This window comes from Oreochromis aureus, linkage group 3 (genome assembly GCF_013358895.1).
Source record: "Oreochromis aureus strain Israel breed Guangdong linkage group 3, ZZ_aureus, whole genome shotgun sequence".
NCBI lineage: Eukaryota > Metazoa > Chordata > Actinopteri > Cichliformes > Cichlidae > Oreochromis > Oreochromis aureus.
The window spans coordinates 39,253,094-39,265,641 of record NC_052944.1 but is presented as its reverse complement, the minus strand read 5'-3'; the positions used below and the strand labels follow the sequence as shown (position 1 = coordinate 39,265,641).

The window sequence follows — 12,548 nt, the reverse complement described above, 5'->3', positions numbered from 1 at the left end:
CACACTTCTGTCCCTTTACCAGATGTAACAGATCCAGTAAAAGTGTCACAAATATTCCGTATGACGGACTCATTGTCTGGCCTCAATATTTTTTTAATTAATTTGCAGCGACATAATTTCATCTGCACCCCTGTGTGTGAACCTCGCATTGCCTGTTCTCCAGGAAAACGTTGGAAAACAGGAGACCTCTGTTTGCTCAGATTTTTTTTCAAATTGAGTTTGGCACATTTCTTTTATGCAAAATAAAACAGTAATTTCGCCCGCAGATTTGCACCTGTACTGGGGGAACACAGACATGTACATACGGGACATACACATTTGTGTTAAACACTTGATAACATGAACAGACGACATGAAGAAACCCTGACGCAAGATTGCGAGTGCTCTTACGGGACTTGAACCTGAGACCCAGCCGTAGCGAGACATACCCCAACGCAGAGGTATGATAGCGTGAAAGGAAGCATATGATGTGCTGTGGCGACCCCTACAGAGAAAGAAGATGAACAGCATTCGATCCACACAACCAGTTTCTACCTTTTAAAAGCCAGACAGGTGAAGGATAGAGCTGTGTCTTTGATTCTGGAGAATATGACAAGTAACATCCCATTTCATCCAGCGCTGATTCACAGGTAACAGGATTGATAAGATAAGATAAGATAAGATAAGATAAGATAAGATAAGATAAGATAAAACTTTATTAATCCCTCGGGTGGGTTCCTCTGGGAAATTCGGTTTCCAAAAGCACAGCACCGACAGAAGTTACAGAGCGTGAGCAGGATATTATATATATATACACATATAAATACAGAGACATATATAAATAAAATATACGAAGGGGATAAATAGAATAAATAGGAATAAAAAATAAAAATAAAAATACAAGTGAATTGCACATTTCCAGTATTGAAGTCTATTGCACCGTTGACTATTAACAAAAAGTATTGCACAGTGAAGTGAAAAGGCACTACAGCTTAGTTGTTCCCGCCCTCCTTTGTCCTCCTGTCTCCCCTCCCTCTCCCCTCCAGAGAGGAGTTAAACAGTTTGGTGGCGTGTGGGACAAAGGAGTTTTTAAGTCTGTTGGTTCTTGTCTTTGGGAGAAGCAACCTGTCACTGAACAGACTCTTCTGGTTGTTTACGACCGTGTGCAGAGGATGCCCAGCATTGTCCATAATGTCCAGCAGTTTTTTTAGTGTCCTTTTCTCTGCCACTGACACCAGAGTGTCCAGCTTCATGCTGACCACAGAGCCAGCCTTCCTGATCAGTTTCTCCAGCCTGGATGAGTCCTTCTTTGCTGTGCTGCTCCCCCAGCACACTACAGCGTAGAAAAGTACTCCAGCAACCACTGACTGGTAAAACATCCTCAGGAGCTTCCTGCAGATGTTAAAAGACCTCAGCCTCCTGAGGAAGTACAGTCGGCTTTGGGCTTTTTTATACAGGTGCTCTGTGTTGCATGACCAGTCCAGTTTGTTGTCCACCCACAGCCCGAGGTACTTGTACTTGTTGACCACCTCCACCTCCTCCCCCTCTATCTGAACTGGCAGTGGACCTTCTCTGGACCTCCCGAAGTCCACAACCAGTTCCTTAGTCTTTGAGGTGTTGAGTTGCAGGTGGTTTGTGTGATTGAGTCCGGTATTTGAACCCAGGACCTCTCACACCCACAGCAACAACCATGGACACTAATGAATGAGCATCCTAGTGATGCTGAGTAGAAAACATCAGTAGTAGTGACACTATAACAAGCCACTCTGTGATACAAAGCAAAGTCCATCAGAAGAGAGACTTGTTTAAGTGTTACGTCAACTCAATTGCAGCTAATGGAGTAAAATGCAGGACTGACTGTAAACAGGGATGTTATGGTGGGCAGCTAGAAACAACAGGTGTGAATGAGCAAGACTAGATACAGAAGAGGCTGAAGGTTGCTAGTTTGAGTCCCTGTTCTGATACATCATCACTACAACGCATCACTCTTTGTGTTTCTTTGATCTGAAAATAAGTCCTCTGTGCTATACAAAGCATGCTGATGAGAATTAAAACCAATATTCGTACATTCACTTCAGCTTCAGGTTCCTGGATGTCAACTTTACAGAGCATCCTAACAACCTCCAAAAGTGACAAAAAGGCCCTCCAGTGTGCTGTGGAAACAGGACAAAGCATAGTCAGCTAAGAGCTGGCATCTCTGGGTCATCTTTACACCACTTGTGTGAAGAGGACTGGGGGAATCCATAAAGATGACAAACACCCAGGACACCATTTGTTCACTGCTTCCATTTATAAAAACTATCCAAACACACACAAACGGACTGAAACACAACTTGTTCCCTAGGACTGTAGCACTGCTGAACCTGACACTGCAGTACCTATGTACCACCCTCATGTGCAACAGTTTTCCGCCCAATTCCACATCCTACCCCTTACCCACATACCTACTACATTTTATAATATGCAAATAAAGTTCACTTTTCTACTCCTCAACACCAAACAACTAAAAGCCTCAGGATATACATAACATATGTATATACATAGCCTGCAAATACCTCATGTTCAGTCCATGCACATGATTGTTTTTTCTCATATCTTATTCGTACTGGGTATTTGTAAATTTGTAAATATAATGTAATGTGTGAAGTATGTTTTACTTTCTCTTACACAATAAATTATATTTAAATATTGTAATTTGCATTTATATTCACACCAGTATATTTGTGTAAAAGCTTTCTGTACCATGTGAGGAATTATTGTCTTAATTTCGTTATTTTGTAATAATAATAATAATAATGATAATGATAATAATAATAATGACAGACCAACGGGTGTTTTCTACGTTTGTCCTCGTGCTTTTAATGTGTCTGAGCGGCCTTTATTGTGAAAAGCAGAGGCGGAAGCAACCTGTTGACCGGGGTCGGCTGCTCGTTGCAGAGGGTCATTCACATCTTGGACATGGCGGGTCGGGACCGGGTCGTTCACCTGCTTAGGCAACTCGAGCGCGCGGCGTAAGTTAAATTCAAACCGGAAATGGATTCAGACTGAAAAGAACTGTTACTGTTTTCCTTCGAGGGGCGGAGACAGAGTGTGCCAGAGTCCGCTCAAAGATAACAGTTTTTGAGTTTTCCGGTTAAAGTTCAGTTTAATTGAGGGAAGAGCTCAGGAGGCCACAAGTTCTGGATCAGAGGAGGGTTCTTTAAAATCCGGCTCATCTGTGAAAAACATGTTTCACTGAAAGATTTTTTAAATTAAAACTCCTCGTCACCTGTGGTCAAATGTGACTCCATACATTTCCGCTGAAAAAAAGGGAAATTTGAGTGATTTCTGGGAGCACATGTGACCAGGTACAGGTGTAAAGCTGCACCTGGACTATCTAAAGATGCTTTTAGAGCCCCTTTCACATTCTCTCATGTAAATTGTCAGTGCATCCTCACATTTTGCACAGTTTCTAACAGTTTGATGTCTAACGCTCGCTCTGATATCGTTGTGTTGGTGTTGTTCCTGAATCAACAAAACTAATCTTGGTCCAGGTTCAACATTGCAAATGACCAATCACATTGTAGTGGTGTCATAGCTTTCTCGATGTGGAAACATCGTGACACTAACATAAAAACCTAACGGTCCCCTTTTTGGATGTTTTCATGAGTGGACATCGGCAGTTTGTGTTCAAATACTGAACCCATCTTTGTCAGGTTGGAGGAAGAATGACAAGGAAATGCTTCGTGTGCATGAGATGTTCAGGAGCCACTGCACAAACTCAACTGCTGAACCTTCTCTAAATGTGCAGATTTGTAACTGGACTCCTGCTCTGTGTGTCTCTGTGTGAACAGGTGCAGATGTCCTGCTCACTCCAACACCTTCCACCAGGGTAACCTGCACTCATCTACACATCATTCATGTATTCATCAGAGTCTCTGAAAAGGAAGACAGCTGCATCCTGATCAATGTGGATCAGTAACTGATGGCTTGGTTTCTATCTCTGCAGGTGTCAGAGCAGCACCCTGCACCGTCCGGAAAACTGACTATGCCTTTGAGGTAACGTCACACCAGACTCTGTTTAATAAGTGTCTGATTTAAGAAGTTCAGCTTGAAGGCTGTTAGGAGATGTAAATCATTAATGTGTGTCAGCTCAGAGTTCAGCTCACATTCAAATGAAGCTTCTTTCATTTTTTTAATCAACTGATGGATTCAACCAACCACAGAATGAGAACTTAAAGTTTTGAATGTTTTCCTGGATTCATCTGCAGAGGTAGCTAAAACTGTCAGCTCTCCAAACTGAGCTCCTCACTTTTCAAAGATCCACAAAGTAGTTCCTTTAGTCTGTGGGATTGCTCTGAAAATGCACTGAGTTTGATTTGAAGCTTTGACCTGTACAAATACAGGAGAGACTAAAAATCAAAGCAGCATGAAAGCTGCAGTTCTTCTAAAATCCAGCAGAGGGTCCAAGGAGTAACTTAGTCCCCATAGACTTCAATGTTGACATGTCCAACTTTCCAGCAGAAATAGTCCCAACATGTTTACACAACTTATTTTAGTACAAACTTTGCGGCTCACATGTTACACATGGATCTGTTGATCTAGAACTACCTCCCAAACCACCATATCTGTATTTCCTGTGGTGCATTAATGGGAACTGACACCTGTGACCTCCACCTACAGACTGTTGAGGTTGTCAAAAATTCTTGCTTCAACTTTTGAGTTTGTATAAGTTCTTTGATGCTGCTCATCTCATCTTTGTTTCATGCAAAGTCTGCACAGTGGCATTTTTACCCCTTAGCCGTAAAAGGCTGATGGGGTATTATTGGCACCCTGTTGGACAGGCCATGGCATAGACCCACAAGTTTGTGAACACAGTAACTCAAGAATGAGGTGATATAGGATTTTCAGATTGATACTATAGGTGCATCTATCTTGGATAAATACGTAAGGTCACTGGGTCATAAGGATTTCTGTGGGTGAGGTCACAATCCTCAACTTTATGTGTACCACCATCAGTCTTGACTTGCTCGTCTTTGTGTGGACAGTCTTTACCCCAATGAAAAACAGACTGATAAACTACACACTTATATCCCTTTTCCATTAGCACCTACTCAGGTAGGTACTGCACTCACTCTTTTTATTTCCTTCAGATGGCGAGTTCCAACATCCGCTATGGAGAAGGAGTCAGCAAAGAGATCGGCATGGTAACCGTCTTCATCCTCCTCATTGCTGTCATGTGATGGTCAGATAGGATTTTTTCTTTCTTCTTTTAATGTGATGCATTGAGAAGGAGTGACCAATGTGACTCTCTGTGTTGTCCTTCCTATCATTGTGGTTGTTCGCTGTTCTCTGCGTGCAGGACCTGCAGAACCTCGGCGCAAAAAACGTCTGCGTGATGACAGACAGGAACTTGTCCCAACTTCATCCAATGAAGGCTGTTCTGGAGTCTCTAGTGAAAAACGGAGTCAAGTACAAAGTCTATGACAATGTCCGCGTCGAGCCAACGGACTCCAGGTGGGTTCAGTGAGGTCGCTGTCACAAGTGACGGTCTGATTAATGATTGGCTGTCAGATGAAGAGAAAAAAACATGTCTTTGTGTCCAAAATGTCTCATCAGAGAGGAAAGAAGAAAGTTCATCAGAGCCAAGCTTTTTCCTGGCTCTTAGTCTGCTCACATACCTACAGTACATAGGGGCGTTTCACAGGGTCACATGACTCTTCCTCCTCACAGAATGAACTGTGTGCACATCAGAGTGCTGAAATACTTAAGCAGTGTGTTAATGGCAGACAATCAGTAAGTAAATGATTAAGTTAATTTATCGAAATGACCTCAGCTCGATCTCTGCTGAATTTCAGCTTTAAAGATGCCATCTCCTTTGCTAAAAACCACGCCTTTGATGTGTTTGTGGCGGTGGGCGGTGGCTCGGTGATCGACACATGTAAAGCAGCCAATCTGTACGCGTGTCACCCCGATGCCGACTTTCTGGACTTTGTCAATGCTCCAATTGGCAAAGGGAAGCCGGTGAGTGGAGCTGTGAAACCGCTGATTGCAGGTATGACGCGTCCCACTTTTTTCCTTCTTCCTCCATCTTTGTGGCTAACTTTGGGTTTTTGTGTCCAGTTCCCACAACTGCAGGCACCGGCAGCGAGACCACAGGTGTTGCCATTTTCGACTACGAGCCCTTAAAAGCCAAAACAGGTATAAAAATAGGGATATAAAAGCATATTAAAAGTTGATTTTCCCCTTTGAGATGTTTTAGAAAGACAGTCAATGAAGATTTAATAGAAATCATAAATCAGCCAATAGAAACCAAGCTGCTGGAGCTGTTATTCATTATCCAAGTTCTTATGATGGACCCTGAGCTGTGATTGGCTGTTTATGCTCAGGAATTGCCAGCAGAGCCATCAGACCCATGCTGGGCATCGTGGACCCGATGCACACACTGAGCATGCCTGAGAGAGTCGCCGCCAACAGTGGCTTCGACGTCCTCTGGTCTGTCTGTACTTATGAAGGACATTTATTCATTTTCTCTCTTTTTTGCTTCCTTTCACTGTGAAATTCATCATTATTATTTTTGTTATTATTATTATCATTAATATAATTATTATTCACTGTGATGGTAGCGTGTTCCCTTCATGTTTTTCATAGAGGTAGACCCAACCTGACCTGAGACACTTCCATCACACTGATTGATCTCTGCCTTTCAGTCATGCTCTGGAGTCATACACCGCCCTGCCCTACGACCAGAGGAGACCCTGCCCTACAAACCCCATCAACCGCCCAGCCTACCAGGGCAGCAACCCCATCAGTGATGTCTGGTCCCGCCATGCTCTCCACGTGGTCGCCAAGTACATGAAACGGTACGGCCCCAACTACAACTAAAGTATATCCATGATATGTATTCATTCAGCTGAATTCATTTGTAATTGAAGTAAGTCTTGACTGATTGATTACAGAGCTGTGTGGGACCCTGAGGACCTGGAGGCTCGTTCCAGCATGCACCTGGCCAGCGTGTTTGCCGGGATTGGCTTTGGGAATGCCGGGGTTCATCTGTGGTAAGACTAAGACTGAGATTTCCTGTAATCCTGCATGCAGGCTGTTTGTGCTCATCAGCTGATTTTCTTTTGAAATTTGTTTAATTATTTAGTTTGTTTCTAATAACTGCAAACTTTTCCTTGAACTTCATCAGTGAGAATGGAAATCAGGCTTTGAAGGGGATTTTTAGCATGGATCTGTTTCTGCAGCGTTGCAGTAGAGATGTCACCTGTGATTGTAGGTGTTCTTTAACACTTTGGTGACATCACATTGAAACTTTATGGACAGTTTAAGGCCTTATTTACAGTGATGAGTGGATGAAATGCACTGAAAATGTAGAAACACCAGCAAACAATGCAAAAGCACACAAAAGGCATTGGAAGTTGAATAAAATAGAAGGGAAAAGGAAAAAAAAAGGATAACAAACCAGAAGTGTTTTTGTGGAGTGAATGTATATTTTCCCATTTGTGCTGAACTGATCCAGATCTTTTCGTGAGTGTTTCTAAATAAACCTGTTTGTGGTTCCCTCCTTTCAGTCACGGGATGTCCTACCCCATCGCAGGAAACGTCAAGACTCACTCAGCCAAGGGTTACAACGTGGAGCACCCCCTAGTGGTGAGTGATCATTACTGGACATCACAGCTGGCACTGCAAACAGATGTTCTTGGCTGAGATCACAGGTGTAGTGCAGCTGGAGTGAAGATTTTTATTTGCCAAGAGGGAAAAAACGTTTCCACAGTTATTTATTTAGGATTTATCCAAAAGAGAGCTGCATTATTACAAACTGAACTGTGTGTGAAGCAGCTGACCTGTACCATAAACACAATTTATCGTCTGATTCTAGGCCTGAGTACATGAAGATGCTGTTACTGTGACATGTGGACAATTGCATGCCTTGATTTTATCTGCAGGTACTTTTTAAAGTCTAACACACATCGTTCAGAGCGATAAGGTTATGGGTATTTTTTTATAATGCAGTGCTTTAAAGTTTGATTTGACATGGCGTAGCAGCTGGATTTGGTTTACTTACAGTAAAGTCAAGATTGAAGATTGAGAAACTGTTAAAAACGCTAATGGAAATATACATACATAGGAAAGAAAGAGCACCAGTCTCTCCAATCAAGATACAAGAAATCTGTTTTTTCTTCAGGCTCATAAAATTGTTAATGATGCATTTTTCAGAGTATGACTTATTACCCTCGGTCCCAGTAAACAGCAAGTACTTGTAAAACAAATCGCTATAAGCTCTCCTTTGTCCCAACATCTATTGTACTTTGGAGTCACATCATCATGTACTTGAATGTTTGCTGGAGCTGTATTAAGAGAAACACATTTTTACTAATTAGATAAGTAATTTACTTCTTGAGTTTTGGAGTTGGTTTTCACATGCAAGTGCTGCTATATTTAGTACTGTTTGGCCACGTGGGACAAGAAAGTTGCTTCTTATCGTAACACAGTCACATTAACAGATGAGGTTGATACACATTTCTATCTGGTGTGTAATAAAATGATCAGCATTGCTGCTTTGCCAGGTGTAACAATTAAGTTTAACATCCAGGCATCCATGAAAACAGAATTTATTAAATTTAACGGAGTTTGAAGTTAGCAGGAAGTTAGCTCGCTAGTTTCCACCTGAACATGATATAGCCTGTTCTGACTGAGAGATTTCTGAAAAATTTAAAACGTACAGTTCTGCTATCACTTCCAACATAGATGAAGACAGGAAAGTAAACAGCAGTGACTTTTGTAGGGTTACTGAAGTTGGACTAGCTGGTATATAATGATGTGCTACGTGATCGCTAGCGACACAGCTATGTTAGCATAAAGACAGTGAAGCTGGAGGATGAATGCTAACATTTTTCCACTCGATAAAAGTTAACGTGGGGGTTTTACTTATATTGTTTCCCTTAATGCGCCTTATAATCCAGTGCGCCTTATGGTCCGAAAAATACGGTAGATATAAAAGTATATCATTAGCAAACATTTGTAAGTTACACTACAGGTACAAATTTCAGTGAAATTATTTAAGTACAAACTGACCAACAAAAAACTTGAGGTACTCTGGCATTATTATGAGGTTTTTAGTGATATTTTATTAATTACTCACATGTTGTGATGAGAATAATACAGAATGAAAAATTCAGCAGAAATAGGTGAAGTAAAGAGATGGCATCAAAATTGGAAAGACTGAGACACCAGGGAGGGAGAGAGGTGTGACCAGCATGGAAGAACTGATGAGGATGCTCAGACAGATGACTTCATATTCTTAAATTCATTCTGACATGTGATCACTTTGCTTAATTAGAGCTGAATGATGGTCAAACAAGGTTAGAAACAAAGGACTCAAACGTGGCCAATGCACTGGTGCTTTAACAAAACACTACACCTCTGACTGAGATGGACCCGTGCAGGTTCCCTGAGGAACTCCACACAGAACTTTACTTTGTTTCATACTCGACCTGTGCAGCTTTTAAATAAAATGTTCTGCTGAACTTTGTGTTTTCAGCCTCACGGGCTCTCCGTTGTCCTTACATCTCCGGCTGTCTTCAACTTCACAGCCCCGATGTGTCCGGAGCGCCACCTTGAGGCCGCAGAGATCCTCGGTACCTGAACGCCTCACATAGGCCATATTTGATTTAGTATAATACAGACTGTGTGGAATGTCTACTTTATTTATACAGCCAAACCAAAAGGTTTCCAGACTTCAATGAGCCAAATAAAATCACTCAGAAAAAAAGACAGAAATACACTGAAGTGGAACATCCAACAACAACAGGGCACACAAACAGTGAAACATCAAACATCCAAGGCAGTCAGCGGGACCTTAAATGCCTCCATTGAGAGACTTTTCAGTTATTTAAGAATATTGGAGGTATTCAAAAATAAGGTTTATAAAGGCTCTTTGTACCTTTTAAAAGAAGTCTAAAATAGAAAAAAAAAATCTATTTTTTTAATTTATTTTTTTTGCAGTAGTTGCACTATTATTATTTCTTCAGCTATCAATAGAAAATATCCAAATTCACCAAAACTGTCATCACTCTTTAAAAATTGTGCAGTAACAGACTTTCTCTGCGCTATGTTCAGGTGCAGATATCCGGCAGGTGAAGAGGGAGGATGCGGGTGCCGTTCTGGCCGACACGCTGCGTCAGATTCTGTTTGACCTGCACGTGGAAGATGGACTGGGAGCTGTGGGATACACCAAAGACGACATCCCGGCACTAGTGAAAGGAACTATCCCTCAGGTGGGTCCGAGTCCCCCTTCATTTGTGTACTCCTGGGTTAAACTGTGAATTTCTTGAGTCATCCCATATGTTTTTTTTATTAAGACATCAACCTCTTTCTTTTGATGTCACTTCTATCCCCAGTTTGCTTCCTTGTGACGATTATTCAAGACCTTAGTGCTTAGGGTGTGACAGGTCCTGGGTTCAGATCCTGGGCGAGCTCAGAGGCTACTTGCTTTGTATGTTTTTCCTCAAAAGCATGTGCAATGTGTTTTCTGGTCTGAATGTTAGAAGGGTATTAAACTGTCCAGACAGAGTGGAAGGCTCTGTAGTATTGTGTTTTGTCCCCATGTAATCTTTTAATGCTCGATTGTGCAAGCTATTTTTAATTGACATGTTCGGACTGCATTATGTGACCGTGGCACTTTGATAAATTGGTTTTCTATGCTTGTTATTCATAGACTTCTTCAATTCTTTGAATTAGCTGATTTCATATCTGCAAATGTGATATAATGTGAGAGAGTGAAGGACACAGGACCAGGGTGGACCAGGCCTAAACCTGGTCCACCCTGGTCCTGTGTCCTTCAGAAGGAGGTGTTATTTGTAACGTGGCTTTAAGGAGATATTTGTTTGGATAGATGTGTTGATGTATGTTTTGTCTTCTGGTTTGTTTCCAGGAGCGAGTGACCAAGCTGTCTCCCAGAGCGCACACGGAGGAGGATCTGAGTCGGCTCTTTGAGGCCTCCATGAAGCTCTACTAAACTCAGCTGCAGTTCCTCCCACAGCCACCAGAGGATGCAGTTCTGAGTCTAAAAACCCCTCACAGGCTCAAAATCGACAGTTTGAGCTTTGATTAGAAGATTCTTAGAAATTATTATTGAGCTCATCCTTTAAATTCTTTGAAATGATCACCGATTCAAACGTATTGAGCCTCTAACTACTCATAAACAAACTGTGTTCTAGTTTTAATTTGAGAAACTTTTAGAAAGCTGAGTGAAATCATATTAAAGATATGGTAATTTTATGGAAATAATGAAGACAGTTTTTTGTTTTCTCACATTTAATCTGCTCTAACAGACAGATGAATTATTTTATAAAATCCTGCTTCAATATCAGAAAGTATCAGGTGTGTATTAGATGTAACATTTTAAGGTTTCTGCTGCAGAAACTCAGATTCTGATGAGTTGCTCAGTCTGGTAGCAGTTCAAATAAAGAAGCTCAGCACTTTGAGCATGTTTTTCTGGTTGTTGTCTGATTTATTTTTTTTATTTTTATTTTTTTTTTTAATTACAAGAGCAAATTGTATGCATTTATTTCATATGTTTGACAATCCCGAGCCTACAGTAGTACAGAGAAAACCCTAACATTTAAACAACCTCCTGTGAGTAAGTACTTGGCGAGAGTGGGAAGGAAAAACTCCCTTTTAAAAGGACAAGACCTCCGGCAGAACCATGTGCAGTGAGGTGCAGTCATCTGCTGGTTGGGGATGAGGGGAGGAAGACACTCCTTCACATTTACACAAATGATACATATTTGATGTTTAATAATTTGACAAACTATTTTTTTTCCACTGATGGATTGATTGTTTTGCCAACTTGCCAAATTATTTTGCTTGCTTGCCTAACTATTGACTGATGCCAGTTTGTTTAATAAATATTTTGTTCAACTGCTTACTTGTGTCTATTTAGTCAAAGAGAGCAGCTTTAAACACAACATGTTAAAGTCTGAATTCTCACAAAAGGTGACTGAAACGTTGATTGAAGTATGACTGTCAGCATGAAGCTTTGTGCTGGTGTTTGATTGGTCGCTGTCAAAGCTGCTCATTAAAAACAGCATTTTCAGACCCTGTTAGGTTGTCTTGTTGTTTAGTCTCAGATTCTAGTTCATCATGTTTTTCTGTAAAGCTTCTTTCTTAGAAACCTTGATGTTAGCTTCTCACACTCTCTCCAGAGGTTTGTTTTGGTTGTTTAGTCTCTTTCTCTGCCTTCAGTGATTTATAATTTTCCATAAAACCTTTCATATGTGTACTCCTGTGTTAAACTGTGAATTTCTTGAGTCATCCCATATGTTTATTTATTAAGACACTAACCACTTTTTTTTTTATGTCACTTCTATCCCCAGTTTGCTTCCTTGTGATGATTATTCACTTATGATTATAAACTGTGAACTACCTGCTTGGCCTTTTCCCTCAGACTCCAGTTTCAGACATGTTTCCTTGAAAGTGTGATAGATCTGGAGCCGTTCATTAACGGTTCAATTTGATTTTGTAGGTTCTCGTCTTTTTTATGGTGCAAATCTGCTCAGTGTTTCTTCACACAGGGGCGCACTTCT

The 12,548-nt window shown here is 41.2% G+C and overlaps 1 protein-coding gene across 2 annotated transcripts; it reads left to right on the top strand.

Moving 5' to 3' along the window:
* Positions 1-2,881: 2,881 nt before the first annotated feature.
* Positions 2,882-11,460, top strand: adhfe1 (alcohol dehydrogenase iron containing 1). Of its 2 annotated transcripts, XM_031734745.2 has the most exons (14): positions 2,882-2,990; positions 3,813-3,850; positions 3,968-4,017; positions 5,112-5,165; positions 5,321-5,475; positions 5,817-6,013; positions 6,082-6,159; positions 6,348-6,453; positions 6,669-6,821; positions 6,918-7,016; positions 7,533-7,611; positions 9,503-9,599; positions 10,081-10,238; positions 10,895-11,460. In XM_031734745.2, exons 1-14 carry the CDS (start codon positions 2,938-2,940, stop codon positions 10,976-10,978), a joined length of 1,401 nt encoding a protein of 466 aa, XP_031590605.1. In that variant the 5' UTR covers positions 2,882-2,937; the 3' UTR covers positions 10,979-11,460. The 2 variants fall into 2 exon arrangements, with proteins under 2 accessions (XP_031590605.1, XP_031590606.1); XM_031734746.2 differs by lacking the exons at positions 2,882-2,990; positions 3,813-3,850 and having other exon boundaries at positions 5,112-5,203.
* The last annotated feature ends 1,088 nt before the right edge of the window (positions 11,461-12,548 follow it).